The sequence below is a fragment of the Canis lupus genome, chromosome 35 (genome assembly GCF_011100685.1).
Source record: "Canis lupus familiaris isolate Mischka breed German Shepherd chromosome 35, alternate assembly UU_Cfam_GSD_1.0, whole genome shotgun sequence".
NCBI classification, from domain to species: domain Eukaryota; kingdom Metazoa; phylum Chordata; class Mammalia; order Carnivora; family Canidae; genus Canis; species Canis lupus.
Genome location: NC_049256.1, coordinates 16,730,333 through 16,750,143, shown reverse-complemented (window position 1 = coordinate 16,750,143; position 19,811 = coordinate 16,730,333). Strand labels below are relative to the sequence as shown.

General features: G+C 49.6%; 1 protein-coding gene across 1 annotated transcript in view; it reads right to left on the bottom strand.

The window, feature by feature from the left end:
• Positions 1 to 584: 584 nt before the first annotated feature.
• The window catches only part of GMPR (guanosine monophosphate reductase), a 50,054-nt gene continuing 30,827 nt past the window's right edge, over positions 585 to 19,811 (bottom strand). Inside the window, exons 7-9 of the mRNA XM_038584227.1 lie at positions 12,230 to 12,272; positions 8,477 to 8,636; positions 585 to 4,056 (exon numbers count right to left, since the gene is read on the bottom strand). Of these exons, the coding sequence (XP_038440155.1) occupies positions 3,876 to 4,056; positions 8,477 to 8,636; positions 12,230 to 12,272 (384 nt within the window). The 3' untranslated portion in view covers positions 585 to 3,875. The remainder of the gene's footprint in view (positions 4,057 to 8,476; positions 8,637 to 12,229; positions 12,273 to 19,811) is intronic.

Here is a 19,811-nt window from a genome sequence, read left to right as displayed (position 1 = left end):
TATGCGTGCATACTCTCTGTAATTCCAGTGTAAAATATTGTACTTGCACTAGCTTTTTTAAAACAAATATTAAAAAAAATGGAAGAATTCATATTCTATTTTCTAATCGTGGTGTGTCTATTTGTAGGATACACTCGAGTCTGTTTATTGAATTTTATGGTCCCTTTCTTTGATGGTGCTTGCAGGTTTTCTAGGTAGAAATTATTTCATTATTATAATAAAACAATGTTTGATTCAAAATTTGAACAAAATTGTTTTAAATAAATTGTCTGTATACCAGTACAAGTTTATTGTTTCAGTATACTCGTACTAATAAAATAACAGTGCCAATTGCAAATGTGTGTCCTTGCCTGTGTCAGGTCCTTGGAGAAAAGATGAGACCGAAGAAAAGATGGTAATTCCGTACCCAGCCCCTCTGTGAGCACTGGCTTGGTTTGTGGTGGGGAGTGACACAAGGCAATGCTTTTCCTAGAATGCTTTTTTGAGGACGGTGGCAGGGGTGGGGGTGGGGGACCGGGGAGCAAGATGTCGTGGTCATGCCTGCGACGAGGCCTGAGATAAAAGGCACATTTCAACAGCCCATGTTTTGACTTATTCAGTTCACGTTTTATTTCTCCTATCTGAACAATGCTGTTGACAAGAGAGATTTGTTTCTAAACAGCATTTGGCAGCTTCATGGGACTCATGTAGCATCATTGACACATTCTGGAACAGTGTTGCTGAACGCTGGTTAGTGGTCTGATGTGGAAAGTTCCTTCGCATTTCCTTCAGTTCATGCCTGATAAAAACTCCACAAGCAATAAATAAATAAAATCTTAAAAAAAAAAAAAAGTGGGTGGGGTGTACGCCTGGGTGGCTTAGCGGTTGAGCATCTGCCTTCGGCTTGGGGCATGATCCTGCAGTCCCCGGATCGAGTCCCGCATTGGGCTTCCTGCATGGAGCCTGCTTCTCCCTCTGCCTGTGCCTCTTCTCTGCCTCTCTCATGAATGAATAAATAAATCTTTTTAAAAACAAAAACCAAAAAACTCCACAAGCCAGGGGGCTCCCGGCATGCATGCGAACAGCAGAGCCCCCTCGTCTCAAAGAGCACTGCACCGCAGGGGTGCACTGTGCCCACTCTTAGCAGGTGTCCCAGAAAGCAGTTCCCCCAGGAGCCATGCAGGGGAGCCCCTATGCCCCCATCGGCACATGTGGCTATAAAGTCCTTCAAGCTTTAAGATTCTGCAGAGGTGCAAGAGAATTCTCAGTGCTAAATTCAGAATTGTCATTGAACCGGGGTGGGGGGGGCGGTGTAGATAACTCCTTCCCTTGGCTGCCTTCCTGCTTAGACGCCGGGGGTACTGCACCCGGACTTTCCTCTTGGGGCTCAGAGTTGCAGTCCCGACACGCTGTGCATGTCAGTGCCAAGAGAATGTGCATGACACCATCGGGGACCAGGAGAACCTTGTGGCCACGCGAGGGTCCTCCTCCTCCAGAGCAGTCCGGCCGAGGAGCCCCATGCTGTGGGCGAGTCTGAGTCACCGCCTTCCCTGCTGATTTAGTATCAGATGCTAACCGTTCTCAGAGGTCTGGGCCCCAATGGCTCTAGACTTCCCTCAACTGTTCAAATTAGGGGGGAGGGGGGAAGCTGTGTTCCACACTCTGCAAGAGGCAGGCCTTGAAACCAGTAGAAGCACGGCAGGAGCAGCCCAAGGTGAAGGGCATCACCTCCCACCCCCTACCCCCACTTCTCCTGCACGGGAAGGCGTGAGGGTGCAGCAGGCCCTCAAGCCTCCCGCGTGAGCCCAGGTCTGAGGACCCTCTGGTACAGGCTCCCGGGCCCACGAGCTGTTCGAGACAGAGACGAACTTATAAGGCAAAGCATAATGGAGCCTTCAGGGTGCTTTTTTGCAAAATCTCTGCTTCAAAGTGGTTCACTTCCCTAAGAACTTAGGTGAGCAAAGGGCCTGCTCGTGGAAACGAAGAGCGGACAGTGTGCAAAATCGTTACACAAGATGGATAAAGTGGGCACAGGGCTGCAAAGCACACAGCCTCTAGTGGGCCGATGGGTGTCCCCCCCGCCCCCCCCCAGAGCCCTCTGGGTGTATAGCACAGGACCCAGAGGTGAGAGAGGGGGACACTGGTGAGCTAAAGCACGGGTGTGCCCGCAAAGGTCCCTTACTACCCCTGGTCCCTTTTGAATGCATTTAAGACCTTTCCTTTTCTTTTCAAGCTCCCTTATTTTGCAACAAGGAATCTCTTAAAACAAGGACTTGAGTAGAAAACATCTTCCCCGGGAGGGCTGTGGGACTCCCACCTCAGACAAGCCAACAGGAAAGGTGGGGTGCCTCCACAAAACCCCACGTCTTGCTCTACGTTAAACACCCTCCAGACCTTCAGCTCCAAAGCGTGGCCAGTGCATGTTTCTGCAAGTGCAGGAATTATTCTTAATGGATCGAGGGAGAAAAGTATTACAACGGATTTCAAATTGCTGGGCCTTTAGATGTATTCTTAAGAAACTCACAAGGGACCTGTAATTTCCTGGAGCTTTTATGGTTTGGATGGATTCTCCGGATGGTGGCCATCACCATGGACCTCAGGCAATTCATTTGTCCTTATACAGTAGCACCGCATGACCCTTCTCTACTCCAGGGTAATCGTTGGCTTTCTCAAGGAAAATTTTACTCCTGGGTCTGCTTCTCTAAGCCTCGTGCAGAAGAAAATAAAGTAAAACATCCTGGTCTGCATTTACTTTCCAGTCGTGTTGCTCAAGCATCGCTTCAGAAGTGGCCAGTCCTCATCAATGCATCCAAGTTCACTGTGGAAACGAGGGCTGCGGTGGGCAGATGCAGGCTTCCTCCCCAGCCAGGGGTCCTTTCTCCAAGAAAACGCCCCCCTGTTCCCAGTCCGTGAACTGACCATTTTATACAGCACCACCTGCCTCCAAAGTAGTAATGGCCTGGACAAGGGAATAGTTCTCGTATTTTTAAACCAAAGGCTTTTAGAAAGCCGCTGGTCAAGGTTTTTACTGTCTTTCAGTAAGGATGCCACTCGCCAATTTTTTGATGGACAACCTCTCAATAAAAGGTTATCCTATTGAATAGGTTCAGTCCTACTGAACTTCAAAATCACGTGTCATCTCTTTAAGAGGGAAGCCAGCCCGACAGGTTGGGACCAAGGAGGAAAGAGCTGAAGCACAACAAAAGTCGATGAAAAATCAGGACAGGGACAGCGTCCCCAGAGCAACCTGGACCTCACAGTGACAGATGTCTACTCCCCAAAGGCATGTGTAACTCAGGTCCTGGAAACGGGTCGCCACACCTTGTGAGTATCTGCAGTGAGGCCCCTCCAAGTTCATGTGTCTAGTCAGGCGCTTTTGTTCTTCGCTAGCAACCAAAAGCGGAGGAGGGGACGCCAGTTACTCTGGCCAGCCCGACCCTCCCCTGCCCTCTCCTCCTCCAACACCCCAGCCCTGAATGCTAAGAGCCCAGCGTGGGAAAAAGGTAGAAAACCCCCAGCTCCCCTGACAACTTGTTTCCTGCAAATGCAAACTCCAGCACTCCACCAAGTCTTAAGATAATTGCATTATATTAAAGTGAAACCATTTTTCTTTAAAAAAAAAAAAAAAGAGAGAGAAAGAAAGAGGTGAGTTAGTTTTAACAATGAGGTTATGAGTTCCAGGCAGCTGGGCTCTGACCACGGACTGGGTCAGGGCCCTCTTCTGGGCCCCCCGAAGGCACGAGGGGAGCCCCAGAGCCTCCAGGGTGCGGGTAGGGGAGCAGGAGGCAGTCGTCCACCACTCAGAACAGCCAGAAACTCTGATGTAACAGGAGGGAGGTGGGAAAGCAGGTGTGAGTGGAAGCTTCCACGAGCTGGACGTCACCTCATCCTCAAGGTTAGCTGAACACCGTGTTGTGCTGTTGGGTCACCCGGATGAACGTTGCCCTCCTGCTGAGCTCTTTGAGTTTGGCGGCCCCCACATAAGTGCAGGTAGACCTCAGTCCCCCAAGAATATCCAGAATAGTGTTTTCTACATCCCCCTTGTAAGGCACTTCCACAGTCTTGCCCTCAGACGCTCTGGAAGAAAAAAAAAGTAAGTTTTTCTTTTAATCTGGTTTGGTTTTTGTTTGTTGTTTTTTTTTCCCCCTTAAGAACTCAGCCAGAATTATTCCCAGCTTTATTTTTTTTTAATATTTATTTATTTATTCATGATAGACACACACACAGAGAGAGAGAGAGAGAGAGAGAGAGAGGCAGAGACATGGCAGAGGGAGAAGCAGGCTCCATACCGGGACCCTGACGAGGGACTCGATCCTGGGACTCCAGGATCACACCCTGGGCCAAAGGCAGGCACCAAACCACCCAGGCGGAGGCGGGTGGAGCCACCCAGGGATCCCCTTATTCCCAGCTTTAGCACTTTAGCCAGCCCCAAGGCGCGCAGGTAGCTAAATGCCACCATCCAACCCCACTTCCACATTGCTACAAATGCCAAGCTGATCACACCAGCGTCTCCGATGCATGCATTCCTCCCACCCTGAATGCACAGCCTCACTGCTGGCTCCCTGGAGCGCCAGTCCCTGGGGGCAGGTCCTCCCCAGCAGCGCTGCAGAAGTGGGCCTGCACCTGCTTGCACAGCACCGTGCCTCCACTCTGCCCCTAAGAGAAACCAACTCCACCTTTCTACGCTACCTCAATCCCTACACCAGCGCCCAGTTGATCCAGAGCCCAACATGCCCAAGAGGAGCAACAGCCCTCACAGAACACCTCTTGAACAACCCTCACCACTGCCTCTTCTTGTCGCACTCACTCCCAGATCAGCAACAGAAGCCCGGGGCTCCGCCCTCCCACCTGCCAGCTCTCCAGTTAGACATGGCATGTCCCCTAAAGACGCTGATCCAGGGGAGGAGGAAGGGATCAATACAGATGGTCACCCACTTAACGACTGCTGGACTTCACCACGGTGGTGAGAAAGCGATACCCACTCAGAAGCGATACACACTTCAGATTTTGGACTTGGATCCTTTCCCAGGCTAGCAATGTGCAAACAGCACTCCCTGGGAGCAACATCGGCTCCGGGATTGGGATGGGGGGACACCTGTACACTGACAACCACTCTGCACCTGGACAACTGGTCTGTTTTTCAGTAAAGGATTCAATAAATTACAGGAGACATGCAACACTTTATTATCAAATAGGCCTTGTGTTTGATGACTTTGCCCAACTGTAGGCTACCGTGAGTGTTTGGAGCACATTTAAGGTAGGCCAGGCTGAGCTACGATGTCCAGTGGGTTAGATGTATTAAATGCATTTCAATTTATCATATTTTCACCCTAAGTTAAGTTTATCGGGATGCAGCCCTGCAGTTCAGTAGAGGAAGGAAGATCTGTAAAATGGACAATTCAAGCCCCACTAAGTAAGATTGCCTGGACATACAGTCCAGACTTGCCTTTGGTGGGGTGTTCCAAGAAGGAAATCTCCAATCTGTGCAAAACTCTAGCTCTCATCTAAGGCCTGGGTAATCCAGAAAATCTAACAATTAACCAAATTCTGGGAGTTTCTCTAGCTGGTCTCTTCAACTAGAAAAAAATAGCATCTCTCCATCAGAAACTCACTGCCTAGGGACGACTCGGTGACTCAGCAGGTGAGCATCTGTCTGCCTTTGGCTCAGGGCGTGATCCCAGGTCCAGGGACGGAGTTCTGCATTGGGCTCCCCACAGGGAGCCTGTTCTCCCTCTGCCTTGTGTCTCTGCCTCTCTCTGTGTCTCTCATGAATATATACATAAAATCTTAGGGATCCCTGGATGGCTCAGTGGTTTAGAGCCTGCCTTTGGCCCAGGGTGTGGTCCTGGAGTCCTGGGATCGAGTCCCACATCAGGCTCCCTGCATGGAGCCTGCTTCTCCCTCTGCCTGTGTCTTTGCCTCTCTCTGCATGTCTCTCATGAATAAATAAATAAAATCTTAAAAAAAAAATCTTAAAAAAAAAAAGAAAGAAAGAAAGAAAGCTCACTGCCTAGAATTTCAAAACAGCATTAACTCTTGTGCACTGGAATCCACACCTGCAAGACTATCCTTAAGTGCAATGAAATCTACCTCCCTAAACCACTGGCTAGATCAAGAGCTGGCCTTGTGGCTGGTGTAGAGTACCGAGCTCCTGAAGCCCATCCTTGGCCACACCCAGGACAGTTCACGTCACCGCACTCCGTGACCTAGAGACCAACACCTCTGCACATGTGCCCGCAATGACCACCACATCACTTTTTAAAGAGCTTCCCGTGGCCCGTCAGGGGCTTACTAGAAATCATCTAGATTCTCATCATTGCCTCTTTGCTGATGGGTGACAGCCCCTTTTGCAAGCCATCTATTGCTGAGGCTCATCTCATCTCGTCTGTAAAAGGAAGGTACTTTGATCCATCTCCCAGGGACAGCGTGAGAAATAAATGGTTAATGGCTGGGAAGGAACCAGCAAAGCATAAATAGCTTTGCCTTAATTAAATACAACGTCAGGGACGCCTGGGCGGCTCAGAGGTTGAGCAACTGCCTTTGGCTCACATTGTGATCCCAGGGTTCTGGGATCGAGTTCCCCATCAGGCTTCCCGCAGGGAGCCTGCTTCTCCCTCAGCCTATGTCTCTGCCTCTCTCTGCATCTCTCATGGGTAAGCGAATGAAGTCTTTAAAAAAAAGAAAAAATAAGTAAATAAATAAATACAACATCAAAGGAGGACCATTCTTGTGAGGATATATGGGGATGGGGCTGCAAACTGCCTGAGAAAGGGGAGGGATGGAGGGGGACAGAGACACAAAGAGAGACTCAGAGACAGAGAAAAACAGAGGCTACGTGCAGGGCTCAGGCTGCCTCCAGATTGAGGCTCTAATTCTTTCAGCACTTGCCTTTCTCGTCTAAGATTTGAATCCGCTTCCAGAGTCTCCTATTTTGTTTTGCCTAAACCCTGCTGAAATTATAGGAGAGGATTTTTCCTTCGGCACCTGGGCTTCCGAGTGTGGTGCAACCTGGTCTGCCCTTCCCTACTTTTCTTAGAACTCACAACAGATGTAACAGCTAGAGGCATAAAATGTACTCCAGGCAAAGCATCTAGCAGGTCACTGAATCCCGATGGTTCTGTTTAACGTGGCAGCGCGTAGCGGACGCTGCACAGGCCCTTGGGTAGGGACAGTGGTTGCTGGTAAAGTGCAAAGCTTCTGGACTGGCGGTCCAGGTGGGCACGAAGGCAGTAATCCTCACCCTGGCCACCCTCATAAACCGCAACCTCCTCCATCGGGTACCACATGGGAGAAAGAGCCTCTGAGGCTGCACGGGGAGCAGTGTCCTCTTGTTCGGAGCGTTTGAAGTTCCCACGATGAAGGTTTAGACACAGCACCCTATTCCTCTTTTCCACCCTGCCTTCCCACACTTCCCTTTGCTTCATCTTTATTGAGGTTCCTTCTCAAAAGGAGAATGAGATTGGAGAGTGAGAACAGACATCAGGCCCCCAGTCCCCCGCTCACTGAGGTTCAGAACTCTGGCGAGTACCCCACACCTCCCACCTGTGATCTCAGTGGGGTTCTGAGATTTCACTTCCGGCTTGATGGGAACCTCATACAACACCTCTGCATCCCATATCCTCGACATAAGCCTTGGGGTGCAGGATGAATGGGTGAAATGGGGGGGTGCCCACCAGGGAGGGCTTGAGTCCCCACCCCAGTGCCTGAAGCTTCCCAGAGAAAGATAATCCCTCACTCCTGGTGGACTTCCTTCGGAGGGATCAAGACCTTCTGCCCTGTCCCCTTTGTGTGATTTGTCATCAGGCCGATGCTGATAAGTTAACGGCAGCTTCTATGCAACAGGGTCAGGGGGTGGACATGCGCTGTCCTAAGGGTTTTAAAACACACATGTGGACAATTAAAATGGAAGGGAAACAGAAAAGGCCAGGTTATCTTTGGGGATCATGGATTTGAGGGCAGAGGGGGGGGGAAGCAGAAGCAAGCATCCCTTCTGCAATGAGTAACACAATTAAATGGCTAAAAGTGCTGCCTGTGTCAACTGTCAGAGTCTGGAGGCAGGTGAGAGTCCTGCTGCAGGGGAAACATGGCATCTTCCAGAAAGGCCTGAGCTCTGTGCAGTGATGTGCACTACACCTGTTTCAGGTGCACTGGGAGACCCATTCTCCAACTCAATTCTAGCCGCCTGAACTCATTCCAGGCTAGAGATGGTGATTACAAGGCCAGCGCTGAGCCATCAGAAGGCTCTCTTGAAGGATAAGGCAAGATCCTCCTTACCCCCTTCCCCCAAAGCCCGGTCACCTACCTGTTCCCACACACACCCCGGTCACATTTCCGTCCCGCCCCAAAACACTTCTGCTCTACACTCCCTTTTCAGGGCCCCAAACACAGCACGTGCTACTTGGATAACAACTGGGGCTATTTAAAAAGAAGCAGGCTATGTTGTCTAGCCCCTTCCCACGGTACCTAAGTATTAATAGAGGGGGTGCCGGGGACTCACCTGTATTCAGCGACCCCTCCTGCATGCTTCTTCATTGCTGTTTCGGAGCTCATCCCGTAGAAGAGCTTGAGCTTCTGCCCATTCTTCTCGATCACCTCCCCGGCACACTCGGTGTGGCCTGAAAACATCCCGCCCAGCATGACAAAATCTGCTCCAGCTCCTAAACGCCAACAGTTGAGGACAAAAGCAGCAGAAGAAAAAACTCAGAGAGAGTCGGCTCTGGAAGGATCTGCGTGCTACTGTAACTCACCCCTCCCTGCTCCCAGCAACCTCTCCCTTTCTGGAAAAAGTTTAGAAGGCTTGCCATATGGGGAGACACGTACTGGACACAGAAACGCAGCCTACTGAAGGCTGGAGGCTAATGCGCTGGACAATCCTTAATGGTAACTGATGACTACCTATGACCACCTTCCAAACACAGTCTAAGTCTCATCATCAGAGAAACATTAAGACTTGGGCAGCATTTTCTACAGAGTGTTGCCCAATGTCATCCTCCATGATCATTCCTCTGGTGCCCCCATCAGGCATCTGGTCTACCTTAGGCTATCAGGCTATCACACTCTGCTTGTGTAGATCACAAAAAACTCAGAACAGGGAAGCCTGGGTGGCTCAGTGGTTGAGAGTCCGTCCACCTTTGGCTCAGGTCATGATCCCAGAGTCCTGGGATCAAGTCCCGCATCGGGCTCCCTGCAGGAAGCCTGCTTCTCCCTCTGCCTGTGTCTCTGCCTCTCTGTGTCTCTCATGAATAAATAAATAAAATCTTTAGAAAAAAAAGAAAAGAAAAACACCAGAACAGACCAAAACTTCTACACTAGAGGCTAGGTATTAAAAAGAGAAACCTAAATAATATAAACACACACACACACACACACACACACACACACACACACATATCTCGTAGTTTGCATTTGAATGACTTCAGTATACTTCCACTTTTTGATTTGACCTGAGGAAGCACTAATAGGTTTTGAGTGTTGCCTGTGTGTGAGAAGCCTGAAGTCATTAAGATAAAACCTAACATCAAAATTGAAAACCAAGGAACCTGTGTAGAAGGAATACACAGAGAACATTGGGGTGGGTTGACAGCATAATTAGGGCAGGGTACAAAGGCTAGATCTTCTGGTTTTCAAAAATTGGAATTATAATAAAAATTTTTTCATGTGCTATTTCAATTCTCAGTGGTAAATGTGTGTGGAAGATCTTACTAAAATTGACACTTACTTGAAAAAAAAAAAGTTTGTTCTTTCTCTCACCATGCCATGGTATATATACCATATACATATATGGTACTGAAGTGTTTATCACAGGACATGACTCATGGTCAATATAGAATAACTAGTTGTCAAGAAGGGAAAGTGTATATGGGGAAGAGCTAGAAATATCACCATTCTCGATCCTGTTCATAGAGGATTATTTAGACTCTCCATGGACTATGAACTTCTCCTATGTCCTCTTGAGGGTTCGCATTTAGAACACCAGGACCCCAGGGTACAGATGTATTCAGTAATGAGGATGAAGGACAAGGAGGAGGGGCAAGCAGAGGAACCCCTGAGAAGTGGCCCTGACCTCTTCCATCAGGTCATTTAGATATTTACAGGACTCTGGGGTTTGCATCAGGCTTCCTGGCCTTTCTGTTTGGCATTATAGCAGGGCTGGCCCCTTGGCCTGGCACTCAGGAAGCTGCACACAATGGGACCTTTCTACTTGGCAGCAAGCTCTGCAGGTCCTTCATCCCAGGGTCCCTAACATGAATGCTGGATCCTTGTCCCCCACCCCCACCCCGGGCCATGCTTTAAGGGCGGGGGTGGGGGAGGAAAACTGGTGTCCAGCCAGGCCTCCCAGTGGCCACAACCCCAGTAGCAGATGTCAACATCAGGAACACAGAACACAGATCCACTCAAACAATGCTTTGAAGTGGCTTCCAATTATTTTTGCTTCTGAATGCTCTCCTGTCCCTGGCCCTCACCAACATTCACTCTTCCTGACATAGTCTTCCTTCCTCTGCTGCTGAGCTTCAGCACAGGCAGCGCTGCACTCACTGCAAGACGAGTGAAGAAAAAAGATGCCAGGGCTGGATCCAAAAACGGCTATCTACGAGGCATCTTTTTTGTGTTTGTTTTTTTAGATTTTATTTGTTTGGCAGAGAGAGCAAGAGAGCACAGGCAAGGGAAGTGGCAAGCAGAGAAGAGGGAGAAGCAGACCCCCCCCCCCCCCGTTGAGCAGGGAGCCCACCATGGGGCTCGATCCCAGGATTCCGGGATCACGACCCCAACCAAAGGCAGACGCTTAACCGACTGAGCCACCCAGGCACCCCTACGAGGCACCTTCTTAACAACCAGTCAGTCACTTTAAAGCGTGCCAGCTCCTACTCTGTACAGGGAGCCCAAGTGGGAGCACCCATCAGCATTAAGTTGATCCCGCTCAAAAATCAGTAACAAAAACATCCTTGGCTAATGATCCAGGTAAGCAGTGAGTGAGCACACGAGTGGAGCAGGGGTCCTGATTCCCCCTCCTCTACCAGCTGTGGGACCCCAACCTTGTCACTCACCTCTCAGGGCCTCGGTCTCAACTATAAAGTAGGCACCCTCGATTACAAAGACGCCCCTCGTGTTCCCTCCATAACCAAGATGCAGGATCTGAATAGGTTACATAAGAAGGTTGCCCATTTTCATGACGTTCCCCAGGTTGCTACAAAACCCCACTGCTAGGAACACTGTCCCTTCTCCTTGTTACCATTGTGTGTCACTAAGAGAAAGAGGATGGAGGAGGGAACCCATGCCTCACCTAAGACATTCTATGGGAAGGTCGGAAGGTCTCTGAAGCAGTGGACAAAAAACTCTGGAGCTGCCAAATACAGGTAAGGGGAAGGACCCCTGGCACCCCTCAGAAAGTCCCCCTCCAGGGGCACCTGGGTGGCTCAGTTGGTTAAGCATCTGCCTTCGGCTCATGATCCTGGGGTCCTGGGACTGAACCCTGCATCGGACTCTCTGCTTGGCGAGGAGTCTGCTTCTCCCTCTACCCCTCACCCCTGCTCGTGCTCTCTTTCTCTCTAATAAATAAATAAAATCTTCAAAATAAAAAGACAGTTTCCCTCTGTAGGAAAAAAAAAGGGGGGGGGGAATCATGAATGAACTTGGCCTCAGCATCAGAAGAGGGAGTGGGGCCCTGCGAGCGGTTCTTCTGTCACCCGGTGGGCACACAACAGCTCCCACCTGGCAGGTTGGCGCCCCCACATGCAGCCGGCTCTGGCTTGAGGATGCGGTTGGCCAGGGTGACGTGGCAAGCACAGGGCACTGCACGTGGGGCTGCGGCCGGCCTGCCAGGTGGTCCAGAAGCCCCCCTGGATCACAGCTGGACAGCGCTGCCCTCTGCTGGGACGCAGGCTCCTCTGCCCGGTGAGAAGCCACTGGGGGGCTCTCGTCCCTCCCAGAAGATCGCCCCAAGTTAGGGCCCAGAGACCTCCCTTAAGTCACTGAGCTTCACACCTGTTCAGGCACCCTGAGCCCTCTAAGCCATGACATCACCCTCTGCTGCCTTGCAGGCTGCCACCCCCCTCCATCCTCTGGGCACGACACCTGCTCGGTTGAATCAAACTAACGTCAGGACTCTGGCCAACTGGGGCTGGAATCCAGGGACTGGAAACTCAGGACGGGCCCAGAATTTCCCAACACGTCCCGCCTCTCCATTCAGGTTCCCAGCTGAGGCCAGCACACAGCTGCCTGAGCTCCCGCCCCGCCCTCCCTGTCCCCTTACCAAAGGCTTTGGCGACATCTCCTGGACACGTGCAGCCTCCATCCTTCAAAGAGGAAAAAGCAAGGAGAGGGCGTCAGCGTCAGCTTGGCCAGGCTGTCCCCCCTCCCCTGGGGTGATTCGGGGTCATCAGGAGGTGACACCCGGACACACCCCCAGCCAAGGGTAAGCAGAGGCCCTCAGAGCCCTGGCCCAGAGCTCCTCAGTCACTGTGTTCTGACTTAATTGGCTCCCCTGGATGCTGCACCCCAGCCCCTGCACTGCCCACCTGTCCACCCTGCGGCGTCCTGGACGCCCCTCGAAGCCCCTGGAAGCAGGGAGGCAGGATGCTCCGGGGCCTCCTCCCCAGCCAGCCCCTGACACAACACGCCTGCCCGGCCAGGGCCATCCGAAATCACTCATTCAGAAGTCATCGCTCCCTCCCTGCTTGGCTTGAGGTGAGGCTTATGTAGTCCAGGAGCTTCGTTATTTTAAGAGCCAGGGAAAGGACGCTGAATTCCTTTATGCTTGCAGCCACTCCGTGTGTCCCCCATTCACCTTCACCCAAGTGCCCAGTTAGCTTAAAATCAAACATGCATTCCCGAGCCCCACTCTACCCTAGAGAGCACGTGCCTGGGGCTGGTTTAATGCCCAGCAGGACGGTCACCTTGGGCTGCCCAGCACGGTCCAGCCACGGAAGTGATGTTGACGCACCAGCAGTGCTGTGCAGGGTTTCTAGAACGCAGAACCCACTGCGCATCCTGACCAACACAGGCTGCTACCCTGCTGTTCTCAACGTGGCCTGTGTGAAGTCAAGGAGGACGGTGAGGGTGGCCGGGAGCTGCAGCCGGACCCCACAGAGAGAGGCCAAGAAGCCAGGGCCCGGTGGGGGCGGAGGGTCAGTGCTGAGAGCTGGCCTGGTGACACAGCCCCGAGCTCAGAGCAGGTCTGGGAGGAACACCAGGGTCTCAGAGGCAGGTGCCTATCCCCGGAAGGTGGGACCCACCAGTATTGGGGTCGGATCAGCCTTTGGGGAAGACAGGCCGCCCGGGCTACCTTGCATCACAACTGCCAGGAAGGTGTGGGCGCCCCCAGAGCCAGGGCACCTAGTGAACCAGGACAAACCACTTTATGAACTACTCCATCACCTCTGATGGGGAACATGGCTCTTTGTGACTCAATTCCCTTTTTTACCTGCTTTTTATGCCTATTGCTCCAGGAGCTGTAACTCAACTTCTGCTTCATTACTTCTTGGCAGTTCGAATCCAAAGATAGGTGTGAAAACTTGAAACTGTTTTTTTTTTTTTTTATGAAAATTTACTGCCTATAACTATTTCCTCCATCATATCTGTTACAGGCACACCCTAGAAATATTGCAGGTTTCGTTTCAGGCCACAGCAAGAAAGCGAGTATCACCATAAAGTGAGTCAAATGAATTTTTTTGGTTTCCCACTGCCTACAGAAGCTATGTGTGCACTATTCTGCATATCGAGCATACAACAGCATTACTATCTAAAAAAACAAAAATGTACACAGCTTAATTTAAAAATACTTTATTACTAAAAAATGGTGATCACCCTCTGAGCTTCCGGCGAGCTGTTATCATTGATCACAGATTGTCCTAACGAATACAAGAATGAGAAAGTTTTGAGATTTTGTGGGAATTACCAAATTGTGGCAGAGAGACACCGACCAGGCAAATACTGTTGGAAAAATGGTGCTAGGGACACCCAGGTGGCTCAGCGGTTGAGCATCTGTCTTTGGCTCAGGATTTGATCCTGGGGTCCTGGGATCGAGTCCTGCATCGGGCTCCCTGCATGGGGCCTGCTTCTCCCTCTGTGTCTCTGCCTCTCTCTGTGTCTCTCATGAATAAATAAATAAAATCTTTAAAAACAACAACAAAAACGTTGCCAACAGACTTGCCCCAATGCGGGTTTGCCTGCATCTTTAATTTGTAAAAAAACAAAACAAAACCAAACCAAAAAACACAGTATCTCTGAAGTGCAGTAGAGCGAAGCTCAATAAAATGAGGTGTGCCTGTATTCACCTGTAGTTTCTCTGATCCCCCGAGGGCCACAGGGTGCTAGGGAATGGTCATTTCCGAAGTGGTCTCTCCATAGAAGTTATGTGCCAAAGCCACCGTGTGAAGATGGTGACGGGACTCGTGGCTGCGTCTGGCTGGTTCCAAGCTCCAGCCTATCTCTCAAAGGTACAAGCCCCCCCATGTGCCCTTCACTCGTCTTTCCCATTTTTTTAAGTGCTTTATCTCTACCAGAACCAGTTTTACACTAGATAGGGTTTCAAACATATGACCTCCAAAGATTAAACAAACTCACGTACCCATTACATTAGGACATTATCGGACTAAAAACACCACCCAACACACACACACACACACACACACACACGCTCCCTAATCTTGTGCTCCCTTGCATGTGAGCTGTGAGTGAGTGGCTGTGACTGCCACGGTGGTGTCTCGTGCCCAGAAAATTCTACATGCTTGTGGTCAGTGATGAGGCACTGGGACCCTTGAGAAGAAGCTCTTCTCTTCCCAGGATGGGCCACGATGCCCACCGTTAAGAGGACTCTGGGATGTGCCAGAGAGGAGACCACACTTACGGCATCTCCTTACTTTACCTGGAAATGCATTTATAAATAGACAATGCGGAGCAGCCGAGCCGGACTGCGCCTTTAACAGAGTGCACTCCAACATCGCATAATGCTTTAGGGCCAAGGAGGCTGCTCCCTACTACCGCTTATGGATGATTTCCAAAAGCTGTTCAGAGCATCCTTTTCATGTTCTCAGGAGGCAAGGGCAGGAGGGGAAAATCTCTGCAATCTAAGACACACATTTACTTTCACATATAAATATCACAGCCGCTGGAAGGTTTCAAAAAACACAATGCGCAAATATTCAAAGAGCTACTTGTTTTGTTTTTCAACAGCGTTAATGTTATATTTTAGTAGAAAAGGCATCACATGACATGAGTGGTGGGAACTCGATCTGTGAATCGTCAGCATAGCTTTTCTTAAGAATACTTAAAATTGAGGATGGTGAAAGCAGGTAGGGAACAGGCGGAGAGAATTCAAATCAAACACCTACTATGCACAGGGGTAGTTAACTTCATTTTGCTATTTAAACAGCTCAAGAGGGGCAGCCCGGGTGGCTCAGCGGTTTAGCGCCGCCTTTGGCCCAGGGCATGATCCTGGAGTCCCAGGATCAAGTCCCACATTGGGCTCCCTGCATGGAGCCTGCTTCTCCCTCTGCCTGTGTCTCTGCCTCCCTCTCTCATGAATAAATAAATAAAATCTTTAAAAAAATAAATAAATAAACAGCTCAAGAACCTGAAGTTGGTATTTTGGAAGTGGGGAGAAAAACGAGCGGAGCTCAGAAAGGTTGAATGACTTGCCTAAGGTCACACAGCAATAATGTTAGAACAAGATTTGAACCTTGGTTAAGGATACACTCTAAAAATGCCTAGAAGCAGGGCGCCTGGGTGGCTCAGTGGTTGAGCGTCTGTCTGCCTTCGGCCCAGGGCGTGATCCCGGGATCCTGGGATCGAGTCCTGCATCAGGCTCCCTGCATGGAGCCTGCTTCTCCCTCTGCCTGTGTCTCTGCCTCTCTCTGTATGTCTCTCATGAATAAATAAACAAATTTTTTTTTAAAAAGAAACCCTTTACTCACCACTTTTCTTTAAAAAAATTTTTTTAAATGTTTAGAAGCAAAAATAAAGAAAATTTAAAAAAACGTAAAAATGTCTAGAAGCATACTTATCAGAACATGAGCCATGGTTATCTTAAGGGGCTAATGGTTGCAGTCATCTTTATATTTATCTGTATTATCTAACTTTTTCTAGGCTAAATCTGTCTTGTTGGAGGATTTTTCAGGCCTCAAAAAAATTGAATTATCTGAATAACTTTGTTTAGGTCTCACTAAAGAATGGTCTAACTGCGTCTGAAGTGCTATATTAAATCATTACAATTTTCAGAAATTTGCTGATCCATCTTTACTTCTCTGCAGAGGGCTAGTGGGCCTGGGCGAGCACTAGTGACCAGGCGTGGAGGGGGGAGAAGGTTGGGGATTACTTTGAATTATCTGGATCCTTACCAGCCCTTCTCAATACAGAGCCTCCTGAGCCTCTTGATCTTTATAAAATACACTGATTAAAATGCTGGAGCTTGAGTCCAGAAGAGACCACAGTGACCCCACTCAACATAATCGCAAGACTTGTTTCTAGGTCCTGTAAAGCACCACAGAGTCTAAGGGAACGAATGCCTCCCCTTGTAACCGTGCATTGGGGACTGGCCATCCTCTCCCCACTGGAAGACATGAGTGGGGACCCCGTGAGGAAGGACAGAGGAGCGCTGGGGTGGGAGAACAAGCCAACCGGGTCCTGTACCAACCCTGGATCCTCTGTGATTTCAGCAAACCCTTCTTTATGGTTTTTGTGACCTCCTCGTTGTCTAAATGAGTGTGTGTGGGGAGAGGGGGTCAGTCAAGGGAAGACACGGAACACTGCAGAGGAAGACACCTTCGTTTGAACGTTGCCAGTAGTGACACTGGACAAGAACTTAAGATCCCGAAGCTTCAGTTCCCCAGCGGGCTGTGATGGCTAATTTTATGTGTCAACTTGACTGGGCCAGAGTGCCTAGGTAACTAGTCAAACATTAGTCTGGGTGTTTCTGGGAAGATTTCTTGGTTTCTTTTCTCTTCTCTTCTCCTTTCTTTCTTTCGATGATACTGACATTTGAATTGGTAGACTGAGTAAAGCAGATCGTCCTCCCCAATGTGGGGGAGTCCCATCTAATCAGTTGAAGGCTTGAACGGAACCAAAGGGCTGACCCTCCTCGAGTGTAATTTTTTTTTTTTTTTTTTTTTAGTGTACTTTTCTTGACTGACTGAATGAACCTGGGCTTTTTTCTGCCTTTTAACTTCAACTGAAACATAGGCTCTTCCTGGTTCTCAGGCCCCCAGACTCAGACTGAAACTACAGCATCAGCTCGCCTGAAGTCCCTAGCCTGGCAACTCACCTTGCAGATATTGGGATTTCTTAATCCCCATAATCACGTGAACCAATTCCTTATAATAAATACTTCCTCAATCTCCTGTCTTGCCACCCGCCCCCCACCAACACACACACACCCTACTGGTTCTGTTTTTCTAGAGCACCCTAATACACCTGTCAAGTGATGGTAACTGCTAGTTTGGCAGGTTGTTCCAAGGATTAGAAATTATAAGTCTATGGTGCCTGGAAGGTACTAGATGCTCAATAAATAATAGTCCTTCCTTCTTCTGTTTCCACCTTTAAAATTCTCTTTTGTGGGAAGCCCTGGTGGCTCAGCAGTTTAGCACTGCCTTCGGCCCGGGGTGTGATCCTGGAGACCTGGGATCGAGTCCCACATTGGGCTCCCCGTATGGCGCCTGCTTCTCCCTCTGCCTGTGTCTCTGCCTCTCTCTCCTTCTGTGTCTCTCATGAATAAATAAAATCTTTAAAAAATAAAATAAAATAAAAAAGAAAAAAAAAAGAAAAAAGAAAATTCTCTTTTGTGTGATGTCCCTAGCCGATGAGGAGACAAAACTAACCAGCCACACTTTAATCTTCACCTACACAGGGGGTGTCCTGAATTTACAGCTCTCTGCCTCTCAGAACCCCATGCCGGCCACAATAAATAGTAACCCAACTCAACCTGCTAACAGCCCCCTGCAGTGGCTTCCTTTTTCTGACTTTCAACAGCATGGATGTGCTAATTCAGCAACCAAAGTGTAATAGGAGACAGCTGGAAGGCAACTAGGCAGAGGAGCGAGATCCAAAATACCGGAGGGGTTTCCAGTGGGTTTAGGGATGAGTGGCAAGCCGGAGAAATCTGTTTGTGAAACGCTATCAGACAGAGGGACAGTAGTAGACAAGGCAACTCTGAACCCCAAGACTCTCGGCTGGCCAGGAGGAATGAGCTCAGGTCGAGAGGGCTGATCCCGTGTGAGTCCATGAACTTCGTCGGGTCTTATGGCTACACACTGAAGGTCTGGCCCTTTCTGGGAAATCTCTCACTGTTACTGAGAACCTGGGAGCACCCAACCACAAGCCTTGGGCGGTCACTGTCCCTAACTGACAAATTCAGAGAAGCCGTTCCCTGGGCGCCAGCAGGTAAGACCCGGCTCTGAACATGGACCCAACCAGGGTACGCTGAGCCTCCACTACAGAAACCAGCAGTTGTCACACTTGAGAGCACATCACAACGACGTGGAGGGCTTGTGACAACACACTCCTGGGACTCCCCTTCGGAGCTGCTGATTCCGTAGGTCTGGCCCAGGCCCCAGATTGTCCCACGAGTTCTCAGTTGATACTGATGTTGGCCACTACACCGAGAGAACTGCTAAAATAAGCTTATCAACGAGGTGGTGCTATGTAGAGAGAACCCAAGCTGATTTGCAGTGGCCGGTGGTGCAAGCAGAGCCTACCCCGGACCCCAAACTATGGTCCTATCAACTAAGCAGGTGTGAGATTTCTAGAAGGCTACAAAAGTGGGAACTCAGAACACGTTCACAGCAGAACCATTCATCTGACAGCTCGAGGATTTGGAAAAATAGTGGCCACTCAAGGAATATATATGGTACAGGGTCCGAATTCTGATGCAGACTCCTGATGGTGGAAACTGTCCTGTGATAGAGATCTATGATTAATTACGTATGGTACTTTTGTGGCCACCCTCTGAAAAGTCATATTTGCTAAGATGGGGTCCAGGCATGTCTTTTTAAGAAAGCTTCCCTGGTGATGCTCATGCAGCCAGCCCAGAACAAGGCCCCGGCGAACACCTGAGAGCCACTAGCATCCTGGAGACTGATGCTGTTTGCAGTGACTTGGATCACTGCACTCAACCTTTTACACACAATAAACGGGTGTTCATTTGTGCTCTGGGGCAAAGCTCAAGGAAGGGGTAATGAGTACAGGGCCTCAGAATGCTCAGCAACCACAAAACCTTCGGTCATTTCAGTCATTCCCCTCTCCCTCTACTTCTAGCAGTAGATGCTCAATAAAAGTTTGCTCAGGGAATGGATGGATGGATGAAAACTTCGCAGGGAGCATTGGAAGGAGAACGGGAAATCTGCACTGGACTGCAAGGTCAGGCCAGGCCCCTAGCAGTGATAAAACAACAGCTACAACACTCAGATGCTAAAATAAGGCTCAAAATGAGGGAAGGTGCAGGTAGGGCTTTTTAAAGAGTATTATTACTCTTTAAAGCAAGTCCAGAAACCACACATCAATGTACTGAAGTGCTGAGCTGAAGTCACCAAGGCATCATTCCACAGGAATATGTAATTTGATGCATTTGTAAATTTTTTTAAATCACCTATCAATTTGGGACGCCTGGATAGCTCAGCGGTTTAGCGCCTGCCTTCGGCCCAGGGCGTGATCCTGGAGTCCAGGGATTGAGTCCCACATCGGGCTCCCTGCATGGAGCCTGCTTCTCCCTCTGCCTGTGTCTCTGCCTCTCTCTCTCTCTCTCTCTGTGTCTCTCGTGAATAAATAAATAAAATCTTTAAAAAAGAAATCACCTATCAATTTATTTAACGTGGGACCCTGGCTTAGGAACTGTACAAGAAAAG